The following is a 14859-nucleotide window of genomic DNA, read 5'->3' as shown; positions in this document are numbered from 1 at the left end:
ATGTCCTCACAATGCTAAAAACATTTAGGATCGCCCAGGAAACTAACTGGCTGTTGATCTTGGCCAGCCAAAATTAAACACATCACAACACCCCAGGGGTGTCACTGTAAAAGTGGGGAGAACAAATGTCCCTGGGCCCCTGAGATGTCCCTGGCTGAGTACCAGCTTGCTCTTCATTCTCCCCCTTCTGCCTCTCTGAAGAAGGCAGCAGCGGGATAGGGGCGCAACTTTGCATTGCTGGGATCGGCAGCATTCCAACTGCGGCCATGCAGACACCCAGGGAAGCCCAAATTCCAGGGCTTGAAAACTAAATGGTCTCTACCTCAACTTCAGAGCGGAGCACCCTCCCGCTGCTTTTCCATAGCCAGAGGTTCCCAACATCATCAGTAGCAACTCTGAACTTCACGGCTGATCCTGCCCGTAATCTAGAACACAAATATACCGAGGAGCAAAAATCCATCCTCAGAAATGCCAGGGGAATACGGCGGGGTGGGAGGGGGGCATTGTAAAGAAATGAAGGGCTTTGCATTTATGTCCTTCCTAATGAGATAGAAAGTGGCAGATGTAAAAGATTTCATTCAGCCAACAATCTCTTTTATGATATGAATAAACTACTCAAATAGATTTAATCCTTTTCTAAATCAGATTATGAGAGGCAGACAAAATCACAACTTTATTCAATATGCCATTTTATCCAGTGTGACTAATGCATTATTGGTATGAAGTTAAAGTGGAGCTTTGGAAGTAGAAGAAGGGGGAGCAAGACCCAATGAAATAAATCAAACACTCTCCTTTATATAATCTTAACAGACAGATCCCATTAGAATTCTGCTATGCGTAACTGTTGGTGAAAATCATTGACCAGCATTATAAATTAATCAGCTAAGGTAGTGCAGCCTCGGCTGTCAACATTGACTCTTAGGCCCAATTCGGACAGCACAGCAACCTTCGGTAGGGATGTGCAAACCGGCTCAACGTCAAGCCAGTTCAATGTCAATCCAGTTCAGTTCGATGTCAAACCGAACCACCCCCTGTTCAGTCTGACCCTGGACCAAACATCCCCCCCCCCGAATGTTTGGGGGGTTCGCGGACCTTTTTTTCATTTGTTAAATTTTTTTTACCTTATCCCCCTCGGGGGAATTACTGGAGGCGGGGTGTTGGTGAGGGTGGTACATGGAGGTCCCCCCCACCATGCCGGCTTTCTATATGCTGGATCGTCGACCAGTTTCTGGCCTTCCCTGCACTCCTGTGCAATTGACCTCCAAAATGGCCACCGTGCCAAGCAGGGAAGGCCAGAAACTGGCTGAAGAGCCAGCCAAACCAGCTGGAGGGGGACATATAGAAAGCTGGTGGGGGGAGGGGTAACCTCCGTGGACCCGCCCCCCCGCCACCTCCAGGAACTCGGAGGGGGATAAGGTAAAAAAACCTTTTTAACGAAAAAAGGTCCATAAACACACACCCCCGGACCGAACCAAGCCAGGGGGGTTTGAGAGGGTGCTGGACCAAACTGGAGCAGTCGGGTTCGAGTCCTGTCTGCACTCGAACCGAACCGGGCCAGCCGGTTCCATGCACATCCCTAACCCTCGGTTACACTCACCTGAGGTTGGCGTTCTTCATCATCCGAATGCGAGGAAATCCCACAACCGTGGTTCCATTGCCACCTTCAAACAGAGGACTGAACCCGCGGTTTGAAGTTGGGTAGTTTGCTGGAACTGCAGGTCCACTGACTCCATTATATCATTCGAATGCAGCGACCTCGGGTTTGCACTCAAGCTCCTCCCACAAGTACTCCCCCTCTCAAATCAGGGCCAATGGTTGCTGGGCAACTGATATGCTCAGCAGAAGAGGGAGGGGGATTCCAGGTGGAAGCGGTGGAACCGCAGCTGCCAGTTCCTCTGTAGTATGGAAGGAGAGCTGGTCTTGTGGTAGCAAGCATGACTTGTCCCCTTAGCTAAGCAGGGTCCACCCTGGTTGCATTTGAATGGGAGACTTGGTGTGTGAGCACTGGAAGATATTCCCCTCAGGGGATGGAGCCACTCTGGGAAAAGCAGAAGGTTCCAAGTTCCCTCCCTGGCAGCATCTCCAAGATAGGGCTGAGAGAGACTCCTGCCTGTAATCTTGGAGAAGCTGCTGCCAATCTGTGTAGACAATACTGAGCTAGATGGACCAATGGTTTGATTTGGTATAACACAGCTTCCTGTGTTCCTAACCACTACACCACACTTACCAAGGAGGAAGCTCAGCTGAACTCAAAAGAATTTACTTCTGAGTAACAATACGTAGGATCATACCGAGTTCCTCACTTGATTAACCAGCATACTTTTCATGCTTCTCTCAAGGAAGGCAGTCATATCATCAGAAGCTGTCTGAAGCTGACTTCAAATCCCTGCTGACAAGGAATTTGCTTCCCCACTCCCCCCCCACACACACCTTTTATGTCATTCTTTTATCTCTTTTGACTACTAAGCACCAGCACCCAGCCATTTTCAAGCTTTCTCTCTCCTTGGTTGCTTCTGGACACTACGTTTTCAGCAGTCAATTGAAAACGGCAACTAATTTTAAGGAAGGTTTTATTACGCAAGCTGAAGCTTAACAGGACTAAGGTGCAGCTAAAAGGTTTCTCTTAAGAGAAGGGCTCTCTAACGTAGGTCCCCAGATGAAGCTGGACTTCTGCTCCCATAATTCCCTTTGGCTATTGTGGCTGGGGATTCTGGGAGCTGAAGTCCAACAACATCCGGGGACCTATGTCCGAGAACCTGTGTTAAGGGCTTCCATTTTGAAATCTGTGGGGGTGGGAGAGGTGCCCCAACCTCTTGCCCAGCTCACCTGAATCCAGGCTGATGCCTGAAGAGGGGTCATAGCTCAGTGATGGAGCACCTGCTTTGCAAGCAGAACGTCCCAGGTTCAACCACTGGCAGCATCTCCAGGTAGGACTAGGAAGACTCCTGCTTGAAAACTTGGAGAGCCACTGCCAGTCTAAGTAGACCATTCTGAGCTTGATGGACCAATAGTCCGACTCAGGAGAAGACAACTGCATATGTCCCTGTGTCAGGACTTGATGGAGACATAAAGGTAAAGTAATGTCGTTGAGCTGATTTCGACTCCTGGTGACCACAGAGCCCTGTGGTTTTCTTGGTAGAATACAGGAGGGGTTGACCATTGCCTCCTTCCATACAGTATGAGATGTTGCCTTTCAGCATCTTCCTATATCTCTGCTGCCCGTTATAGGTGTTTCCCATAGTCTAAGGAAACCAGCGGGGATTTGAACCAGCAACCTCTTGCTCCCTAGGCAAGTTATTTCCCCGTTGCGCCATTAGGTGGCTTCGTAGCCAACTACAAATGCTTGTTGCAAGTTTTTAGTTAACAACGAAAATCCATGTGGAAATTAACAGGTAGAAACGCAATGTAGAAACTAATCAGTGAAATCTTGCGGTGGTGGTAGGAATACACACATTGAAATTCAAAGGAGAGGAAAAACCAAACATCTTCCTAGGAAGCATTAAGTGGTTTCAATAGACATCTAGATTAGCTTAATCTTGAACTCTTTACCTGAATGCGGGCTTAACCTGAGAACGGAAAGGACCATTTGTGACGGCCACAGTCTTGCCATAATACAGCATAGGCAATTAAGAGCTCTCATCTTTGTAGCATATTTCTATATGCCACAATATGCTTTTAAAATAAGCACATCGCAGACACTAGGATCAGCTCAGTTTACAAGTATGCCACAGTCACATGCACGGCCAGCCTTTCTATGAGCCCTCGTGAAGCAGTCAACCCAACGGTTGGATTCATAAGAACAGCCCTGCTGGATCAGGCCCAAGGCCTATCTAGTCCAGCATAACGTTTCCTACAGTGGCCCACTAGACACCTCTGAGAAGCCTGTGGGCAAGAGATATGTACATGCCCTCTCTCCTGCTGTTGTTTCCCTGCAACTAGTATTGAGAGGCATCATGCCTCTGAGACTGGAGGTGGCCTATAGCCACCAAACTAGTGGCCATTGACAGACCTGTCCTCCATGAATCTGTCCAAGCCATCCAAGCTAGTGGTCATCACCACATCTTGTGGCAGAGAATTCCATAGATTAATTATGCGCTGTGTGAAAAAGTACTTCCTTGTGTGTGGAAGTGGTGGACTTAAATTTGCCGTCCACCAGTTTCATGGGATGACCCCTGGTTCTAATGTTGTGAGAGATGGAGAGAGAGAGAGAAATTATCTGTCTGCTCTCTCTACTCCATGCATAGTTTTATATACCTCGATCATGTCTCCCCAAACTCACCTCTTTTCCAAGCTAAAAAGCCCCAGATGCTGTAGCTTTGCCTCATAAGAAAGCTGCTCCAGGCCCCTGATCATCTTGGTTGCCCTCTTCTGCACCTTTTCCAGTTCTACAATGTCCTTCTTAAGATATGGTAACCAGAACGGCACACAGTACTCCAACTGCGGCCACACCATAGATTTGTATAAGGGCATTATAATATTAGCAGTTTTCTTTTCAATCCCCTTCCTAATGATCCCTATAATGGAATTTGCCTTTTTCCCCCCGCCACACGCTGAGTTGACACTTTCAACAAGCTGTCCACCATGACCCAAAGATCTCTCTCCTGGTCAGTCACTGACAGCTCAGACCCCATCAGTGTATATTTGAAGTTGGGGTGGGGTTTTTTTTGCCCCAATGTGCATCACTTTACACTTGTTTACATTGAACCACATTTGCCATTTTGTCGTCTACTCCCCCAGTTTGGAGCCTTCCTCTACAAGCCCAAACTCACTCACATACACCCAACTCCCAGCGATTTCCATGGGAATTAGATGCACAGAACCCTACCAAGGTTTACATTTAAAACTGTCCAAAACTTCTGGAGTTATCCTCCCTCCCCACCAACCTCCATTTCATGCTTCTGATCTTTTGCTGAGGGCTTATCCGTTTTTTCTCCTTCCCAATTTCTCCATTAAAAAAAAAAAAAGTTATCGCATTCTTGGATTACTCATTAGCAAAAGAACACTGTTGTCATTACACCAACTTTGCTACTCCGACCTGTCTGCAGAGCGCAGGGCTGTGTATTTACAACACTCCAGATTCCGCTTTGGTTTAACGTTCCATATAAGACCAGGAAGAATTTAGTATGTTATGGTGTAATCCACTGCAGGGGTTACTCCTGCATCCCCACCCAGGACTGTATTTTTTCCTTCGACTTGGCTGTTTCTTTTGACAGACCTTAATCCCTCAGCCACGTACCAGGAGCCTAGCATCCCATTCCTGTATGCTTCAAACAAAACGCAAAACAAAACGCAAAACAAACAAAACGCAAAACAAAACAGGAAATTGAAACTTGAAAACAATTGCAAATAATTGAGAAGTCCATGCTACCAATCTCCAGAACAGATACATTGGCTGACGTGATGAGGCACTGCCTAACTTGTCCTTTTAATTTCAATAGGTCTACTCTGAGTAATTTTTTCTCGTGTCAGCCACTTCAATTTGTCCAAGTCTGGGACCACAGAAGCAAAAGAAGGTAAAAGAAGGAGCCAGTGTGGTGTTGTGATTAGAATGCTGGACTAGGACCAGGGAGACCCGAGTTCAAATCCCCGTTCAGCCATGAGACATTCTGGGTGTCTCTGGGCCAGTCACTTTTCTCTCAGCCTAACCTACTTCACAGGGTTTTTGAGAGGAGAAACTTAAGTATGTAGTACACTGCTCTGGGCTCCTTGGAGGAAAAGTGGGATATAAAATGTAAAAATAATAATAATAAATAATAAATAATAAAATAGATTCCATTCAGTGTTTCAGTTTCACCCTACCACAAGAGAGAACCTATTTTTGTTTCACAGAAGGGTCATAGGAACATAGGATGCTGCCTTATACTGAGTCAGACCCTTGGTCCATCTTGCTCAGTATTGTCTACTCAGACTGGCAGCGGCTTCTCCAAGGTGGCAGGCAGGAGTCTCTCTCAGCCCTATCTTGGAGAGGGGACTTGGAACCTTTTGCATGCAAGCATGTAGATGCTCTTCCCAGGATGGCTCCATCTCCTAAGGGTGCCCACATGTGGTCTCCCATTCAAATTCAAACCAGGGTAAACCCTGCTTAGCAAAGGGGACAAGTCATGCTTGCTACCACAAGAACAACTCTCCTCCCCATCTGCTCCATTTCACACATGCTGGTCAGAAACCTCATGCTGTTCCAGCATTAAGCAGGACAGACACTCCTTTACCAAGCGACCAAAGACCTCAGGGCAAAAAAAGAAGAAGCAGAGAACGTGTGCCGTGGCAGCATTCAAACAAAGGAGAATTCAAAATTATTCCCTCCCACCCCCACCCCCCCCACACACACATCAACTTGCAGATGCGGAAACCAAAACAGCTGCCTTTTGCCTCACCAGCAAGCCTCATCTCCCTGTGCACCAACCTGAGGAAATAGGTTTGACTGAGCACGCCAGTGAGCTAGGCCCTGCGGTTTTTGCATTCAAACCGAGAAGAGAGAGCAAGACGGGGCAAGTGAAAGAGATGGTCTGCAGATGGCCTGTTCTCAGCTCCCTCGGCCACAAGGCCACCTTTGAACTTTCTATTTATGTAACAGTTTAGTGAGTTTAAGCGGCTTGTATAAACGGCCCGTTTCCCTGTTTTGATGTGATGGGGCTACTGTTGAGGCCGAAGGTAAATCAACTTATTTAAAAAATGACCCTCGCCTCCCGTTTGCTCTTTCTTTCCTTCCTACCAGGATAAATCAAGTTGTGTTTTAACACTAACAGAGGGGCGTGTGACGCCTGCCGATTCTTGTTCCTCTGCATTTGCCGTGCAGACTGAGCTCAGCACCACTTACAACAGCCCTGTAAGGCAGGTCAGCCTCAGATGAGGAACTGGGGCTGGGAGACAGAGGTTCGAGCCCTTGGCTAAGCAGAGATTCAGATCCAGGACTTCCCAGGATATGCTTTTAACCAATATGCTACAGGGGAAATCTCTTTGTCTGCCCTTCTACTTGTGTCTTTCTGCCATTCAAAAGAGAATGAATTGAGAGGGAAGACTGTAGAAGACTACAACTCCCATCATCCCCACAGACATCGTCCAACACCATCTGGGAACCCCAGTTTGGGAATCCCTCACGTGTGGTCCAATCCTATGCAGGTTTACTCAGAAGTAAACCCCACAGTATTCAGTGGAGCTAACTGCAACTAGTAAATCTGTGTAGGATACATTTAAAATACTTCTAAGCGCAGGGATTTCCAACTTGCAGCACCTCAGATGTTGATGAACTACAACTTCCATTATCTCCAGTCACAATTTATTGCCACAATTTCATGGGGCGGAGGATGATGGGAGTTATAGTATGAGAGGAAAGCTGGTCTTGTGGTAGCAAGCATGACTTGTCCCCTTAGCTAAGCAGTGTCCGCCCTGGTTGCACATGAATGGGAGACTAGAAGTGTGAGCACGGGAAGAGATTCCCCTGAGGGGACGGGGCCACTCTGGGAAGAGGTTCTAGATCCCAAGTTCCCTCCCTGGCAGCATCTCTAAGATAGGGCTGAGAGAGATTCCTGCCTGCAACTCTGGAGAAGCTGCTGCCAGCCTGTGAAGACAATACTGAGCCAGATGGACCAATGGTCTGACTCAGTATACGGCAGCTTCCTATGTTCCTATGTTCAGCAACATCTGGAGCGCCACAAGATGGGAACCCCAGCTCTAAGGGACCCACGAGGGAAAGGGGACATCTGATATATTGAAAAGTTGATTGGTTCAGTGCCGTCAAGTCAGTGTCGACTCTTCGTGACCACAATGATAGATTCTCTCCAAGATGATCTGTCTTCAATTTAAAAGTTAGTGACTGGCACGGAGTGGGTTTTAGGAGCATGTTGCTTTGTGCAGTATGCCAGTCAGTTATTTCTGTGTGTTGACCCACAGTGCAATATAGTGGCCAAGGTGTCAGACTCAAACTGGGGAGCTGTGCATTCAAATTTCCCCTCATCCTTGAATCGTGCCGGCCAGTGTCGGACCAGCCACACGTCTCAGCCCAGCTTACCTCACAGAGCTATTGTGGGGATCAAATGGGCGTGGGGAAACCACACAGGCCAGCCGGCGGTCCTTGGGATAAACATGACATAAATACATATTTTTTCCACCACGTTTATATACTTTTGGTTATTGATCAAGGAAACCTCACTGTTTGGTTCTCTCTTTTTCATCTAAAAAAGCCACCTAATGGTGCAGCGGGGAAATAACTTGCCTCGGGAGCAATAGGTTGTCAGTTGGAATCCCCACTGGAATGTTCCCCAGACTAGGGGAAACACCTCTATCGGGCAGCAGCGATCTAGGAAGATGCTGAAAGGCATCATCTCATACTGTGCAGGAGATGGCAATGGTCAACCCCTCCCGTATTCTACCAAGAAAACCACAGGGCTCTGTGGTCGCCAGGAGTCGACACCGACTCGACGGCACAACTTTAACTTTACTTTTCATCTAAGCCAGCGACCCAACCTATTAAGGCGGGTATTGTTTCTTGAATTTATACACTACTTTTTCCTTTAAAAAGTTCAAAGTGGTGTCTAAAGTAAAAATAGCATAACATACCAATACAGACCATTCCACACGTTACCCAAGGAAAACTCAGATTCACCAACAATTGTGCGTTCAGCAGGGAAACACAACGCCCTATGCTGCATGCCTGTTGCATTCACATATGACATGGCCAGGTATACATTTAAAACATCTTAAGTGTACACCCAAAAATACTGTAGGCTATATATTATAATTCTGAAAGTTTTTAAAAAAATGTTTTGGATGGTATTTTGTATTTTGTTTTATTCTGTGTTGCAATTTGTTGTGTTTTATTGTACATTTTTAATGTTGTCTTTTGAGCAACCCAGAGAACAATTTGTTATGGGGAGGCTAACAAAGTTCATTAATTAATTCTCCTCCTCCTCCTCCTCCTCCTCATTATCATCATCCTCAACATCCTCCTCCTCCCAATAATCTCTGATACAGAGTTTTGTTGCTCCAACTCAACCAAGGTCTTCTACTCTCAACTCCTTCATGCCTCTTTATACCTGAAGCTACTTTTCATGGTTCCACTTATGTCTCTTCCTTCAAGCTCATCAAATTTTATTATTTATTTTATTTAACATATTTTTATACCACCCAAAACTTACATCAAAACCATCACTTCTGATAAGTTCTTGCTCAACTCTCCAGCCAGAATCAACCCTTAGTTTGTAAGCTTCGTGGGGCAGAGACGCACCCTATTTTGCTAACCACATAAGCCATGGATGCAGGATAAACTGGCAGTGAATCACGCAAATGGAGATTAAAGGTAAAGTGTGGTGTTGAGTCGATTTCGACTCCTGGCACCCACAGAGCCCTGTGGTTGTCTTTGGTAGAATACAAGAGGTGTTTACCATTGCCATCTCCCGCACAGTATGAGATGATGCTTTTCAGTATCTTCCTATATCACTGCTGCCCGATAGGGGTGTCCGGGAAACATACCGACAGGGATTCGAACTGGCAACCTCTGGCTTGCTAGTCAAGACATTTTCCCGCTGCGCCATTAGGTGGCTATTGGTCTTGAGTTCATTCAAGGCCTTGTGACTTTGCATGCTGTTTTCTAAGAGAGTCGGTATGTGCAGCAGTGGACAGTGGGTTGATCAAGGGAGAAGCAGGTTCAAATCCTGACTGCGATTATGAGTCTTGAGAGGTCTTGGGGCAGTCACCACCAGACATTACGTTATACATGCATACAGGTGTCTGTAAACATGTCTATGCTTTTGTGCGACTGTACACACTGTACCGACTGTACAGCGTACCGACTGTACACACGCTCATTTCAAAACCAAGCCCAGGCTCCCACAAATGCAGGGCACAGAAAGGAAGTGTTAGTGTATTACCATTCGGGCACTGAACATGTGTGTAAATAACTGCCCATGAGTCCAGATCTGTATGGGCGTGGCATACTCTGTACACAGACTGTACATGTGTTTGAACATAACATGCGATTTCACCGATGAACTCATAGGGATGTTACTAGTACTACTATTTATATAACGCTTTTCAACACAGGTCTTCAAAGCGATTTACAGAGAAAAATAAATAAATAACCAAGATGGCTCCCTGTCCCCAAAGCATAACATGTGAATGTGCGTGCATGCAGGTCTGTAGGTATACACACTGTACGCAGATTGTGCATGCGTTGAAGATAACATGTGAATAGGGCTAAAGTAAATACACCTCCACATATCCCCTGGAGGGAGGTTGGAAAATAAAAAATAATGTATGAACCGAACGTGATTGGGGGGGGGGGGGGGCGTTTCGTTTGCCAGTATCGGAAAGAACCAAATGGTGAAAACGCATGTCTCGGATGCAAGAGATACAGACACACATTATATCACTGCTCATCTTCAAATATTGGCGGTCATTTTATTTCTACAATGCCATCAATATACATCGACCTTTCCAGAGTGAAAGGCGGGGGAGGTCTCTGCCCTAAGGAGTCTACTATCTACTTTCCCACTAAAACATATTTTTGTTTTATACATTTATACATATACATTTATGTGTGTGTATACACACACACATACATTTTCTGTATCTCGTGTGTGTGTGTGTGTGTGTGTGTGTGTGTGTGTGTTTAGTGCACAGACTAAAGTCAACACATTGCAGCATTGCAGTAATTCAACACAGGGTCACTTATTTTTACCCCAGGGTACAGGATGCCTCTCCTTCCATGTGATATGAGAGGTAAGTTGCACCTATGCCCTAAGAGGCTTGCAGTTATCTCTAGTAAATTACCCATTGCCTATCCTCAAAGGTACACTTAAGGCTACCTTGATGTAAATGCCGTGTTTTGCTCTGGATATGTAACCCCAGAGTTAAACAGAATGGTGTATATTAGTCACATTAGGTTGCAATCCTGTGCTCACTTACTCAGAGTAAATGAATTCAGTGTGACTTATTGTGGCAAGAATCCAGATCTACTATTGCTTAATTGTGGTTGTTTTTGAAGGTACGTCTCCTCTTTCTAGAGAATCTCTTCCACTCTTTGGAGATCACCTTATTTCTACAGATAACTGAATAGCAACAAAGGCAGACATCTGTGCTATAGCCATTCACAATGGACAGGGACACCAAAATAACTTCTTAAAAAGTGTAAGGGGTATACGTTAAATTCAAGGGGAGCACAGCGTGTTTGGAGGGGTGTGGGATAGTGGAAGGTGAAGGGTGCAAAGCTTTATATCCAGAGTAGCACTGATTTTTGAGAACAGAAACACAAATCCACACGGACACCACTGACTGTATGTGCCCAACACTGTAGACCCGAGCTCTTTGAATCTGTGCATCCAGTCATGAGCGCACACAAATCAAGGCATTTGTGTGGCTGCCCCTTGCTGAAAAACAAATGCCATTTGAAAGGAACAACTCCAGAAAGCACCCGTGCAAACCTGAGCCATTTGATTCCTTCGCAAACAGTCCTCGGGACTCTGAGAAAGCCAGCCTAGTGGAAATCAGAGAACAAGAGGGAAGATCTTTCTCCACCCGCAAAAAGCATCTGAAAAAAGGCACACCAGCAGGTTTCCCCTTTCCCGAAATACATAATTTCAACATTCGCTCTCCTGATCAGCTCAGGAAAGATCATCGCAGCTAATGTTCGGATTCTATAAACACTGCAACATGCTCGTTTCTCCAACGACACCTCCATGCTCGCTTGAAACAGCTTCTATTAAATTAATGATGTTACCCACACCATAAATTAGGCAAATTGTATGCAAATACTGTTTGAGTAGCAATACAGCGGTTATCAGCTGTCTGCAAAAATAAATTAGTTTGGCAGAGTAAAGATACTGCAGAGCAGCAGATTTAATTGAGCACTAATTTTATTGTGATTATTACCTTTAAGTAACAACGGCGTGGTTATTAACCAACATAATGCAATGGTTTACACAGAGCTGATAAAACACTTCACAAGACCCACAATGCCTGTCTGCAGATTAATACTGATGCAAGGTGATTTATGGTCCCAAGGTCTGATTCGCAACTGCTGTAAAAAAAAAATTAAAATTAAATGTGACAGGTATTGGGCATTTGATTATCTTGAATTTCCAATTCAAGCAACTGCAGTATGTTTGGCAAAATCAGTGATTAGCTTAATAAACCATCTTTTTATTTCCCAACACACCAACAAATTAAAGTGGACTCCCTTTGCAAAAACATGCTGTGCTTTGCTTTCATCTCTAGGGCACTGGCAGAAATGCAAAATATTTATTTTTTTAAACTTTGTTAGCAAACTGCAAGCTACCTTTAATTCACATAAGGAAGTTACGGACCCCGTCCCCCAATTCTAGAGCAAAGCACAAATTCAACTCTCACTTGTTCGCCTGGCAAAATAAAGCATAAAACCAGTCCAGAAACTGGCAAACAATATTCAAATATTGATGGGGAACAAAGCATCCCTCATTTCCAAGTTAAAATACAAAATCCAAAGGTAACTTCTGTGCTACTTTGGCTCTAGCCACATCACCCCCAAATTAAAACAATCCCCCCCAAGTCAGGCTTGATTCTTCACCCCTACAGTGTCCCTAGTTTCTTTCAAGCACCTTCTTCTCCCCAAAAGAGGTAACGCTTCATTGCAAATCGCAAACCATTTGGCATTAAAGGAGCTCCTTGAAACCATGCATATCTCCCAGCCTTGATTTCAAACACCACCACCAGAGCATGGCTAGAACAGGAAACGAAGATTTTGTAACAAAACAAACAAACCCACCCAAAACAAAACCACATACAGTACTTCAGTTGCGAAGTGAGGGAAATAATAAGAGACCATTGCAGACAGTTCGGGGAAGGAGGGAGCCTAAAATCTTGCTCCTGACACTCAACTGATCAATGAAGGGAGGGATCCTATTGAGGAAGGGATTCCGGATGCGTGTTGTGGGGGAGATTCCTTGGATACATTTCTGCCTAATTGGGGGGGGGGGTTGTGAGTGTATTCAAGGGAGGAGGAGAAATTTCTGCCTAATTTGCGGGGGGGGCTGCCATTGTTTGGGTTGTGAAGATGCACGCAGCCAAGGAAGTCAACCTGGGGGGGGGGGGGTCCTGGGCGCGCACGGGGGCTCCTGAAGGCCAGATTGAATAAAATAAAAACGTGAGCAAGGCTCATGAGCGAGGATGCGAGCGGGATTGGCCGGCGGGGGGGAGGTCTGGTGGGGAGGGGGCGAGCCGGAGCCGACATCCCCTCGAGCCCTCGCCCGCCCCTGTGGACCATGGACCACTTCCAAGTTGAGCATCCTCGGCAAAAGGGCATCCGCGCGCGCGGCGTGCCCGAGGCACCAGCCGCTCGCCTCCCTCCCAGCGAAGTCGCCCGCCGGAGATGCTGCTGCTGCTGCCGCCGCCGGAACTGAAAGCGGCGAGACCCTGGTCGGGGGGGGGGGGGGGAGAAGAAGAAAAAAAAAAAAAAAAGGAAGCCCCGCAAGCCTAGAGTACCTAGAGCGCGGGCGGTTGTGTTCTCGCCTCCCCCTCCCCAAAATTCCATCCTTTTTCTATAGATTAAAAAAAAAATCAAAAAATAAATAAATCTCGATTTATTCGTGTTTAGCCGCACTCAAAATGGGCATCCTAGAAAAGATGGAATTCCTCGCAGGAGGAAAAAGAAAGAAAGAAGAGAGAGAGAGAAGCGGCGGGGGTGGGGGGATAAGCAGGCACCTACCATGGCTGGTCCAAGTCCCAGTCCCGGAAAAAGTCGAATAGATCCATCGCGCTGGCGGCGGCGGCGGCGGCGGGGAGGGAGGCAGCAGCGGCGGCAGCGCTGGTCCTCCTCGCCGGATCCGCCTCCCCCCGGCCCGGCTAGGAGCGGGAGGAGAAGTCGCCGGGCAGCAGCGCAGGCTGGAGCCGCATCGGGAGGAGGAGGCGGCGGCGGCGGCGGAGGAGGAGGAGACCCGGGCTGGCGGGGAAGCTGGGCGTTCGCGAGGGGAGCAGCCCGGGCTGGGTGGCAGAAGCCAGCGAGGATGGAGGAGGAGGAGAGGGAGGCGGCGGCGGCGGCTTCCTTCCTGGAGCTGTGGCGGCTGCTGCTGCCGCCGGCCGGCCGCCCGCCTGGATGGCTGGGAGAGGCAGCAGCAGCAGCAGCCGCGGCGGCAGCAGCAGCTTCAACACCCACCGCCGCGAGGGGAGGAGCGAGCCGGAGCCGCCGCCGCCGCCGCCGCTCGGAGCGAGCGCGTGAGCGTCTCTCCCGGGCGCTCACACGTGCGTCCTGACTCGCACTCCCACCACGGCGGCTCCTCCCGGGCTCTCTCCGCCTGGCCTGGCCGCCTCCTCTGCCGGTCAAGGGGAAAGTGTGCGCCCGTCGAGTCGGTGTCGACTCCTGGCGGCCACAAGGGCTCTGCAAATGGCGAGGAGGGTCCTCCCCCCACCTCCCCGCAAAGCGCGGCTCGCCCGCGCGCCCTTCACACGAACACGTGCCGCCTTCAGGCGAGCGGTCACGTGGGCCCCTTTCACACTCACGCTTGACACACACCTGCCACATGACCTCTGGCCCCCATTCGCATGAACATTGGACCCCTCTTCACACCAACGCTTGACCTGCACACAAACACTGACCCACATTTGCACAAACGCTTGACCTCACCCCCCCTTCACACAAAGGTTGGTCCCCGCTCATACCAACGCTTGACCCCTGTTCATGTGAACGCTGGGACCTGTCCTCACAAACGCTTCACATGGACGCTGGCCCCTATTCGCACGAACGCTTGGCCCCCTTTTCACACAAACACTGGTCCCCCATTGTATGGACATTTGATACCCCCACATTCATTCACATGAACGCTTGAGCCCCGTTTGGCAAATTGCAGGTCACATGCACACACACCCCAAAAAAGAGGAGAATGAGGAGTCATC

General features: G+C 47.8%; 1 protein-coding gene across 2 annotated transcripts in view; it reads right to left on the bottom strand.

The window, feature by feature from the left end:
* AFF2 (ALF transcription elongation factor 2) overlaps window positions 1-14305 on the bottom strand; it is a 401341-nt gene extending 387036 nt beyond the window's left edge. The window contains exon 1 of one of the 2 annotated variants that reach the window (XM_053273909.1): window positions 13676-14305. In XM_053273909.1, the coding sequence (XP_053129884.1) occupies window positions 13676-13722 (47 nt within the window). In that variant the 5' untranslated portion in view covers window positions 13723-14305. The remainder of the gene's footprint in view (window positions 1-13675) is intronic. The other variant, XM_053273910.1, reaches the window with a different exon arrangement.
* Between the last annotated feature and the right edge of the window lie 554 nt (window positions 14306-14859).

This window comes from Hemicordylus capensis, chromosome 11, assembly GCF_027244095.1.
Source record: "Hemicordylus capensis ecotype Gifberg chromosome 11, rHemCap1.1.pri, whole genome shotgun sequence".
NCBI classification, from domain to species: domain Eukaryota; kingdom Metazoa; phylum Chordata; class Lepidosauria; order Squamata; family Cordylidae; genus Hemicordylus; species Hemicordylus capensis.
The sequence above is the reverse complement of the archived record's forward strand: the minus strand, read 5'-3'. Positions and strand labels throughout refer to the sequence as shown.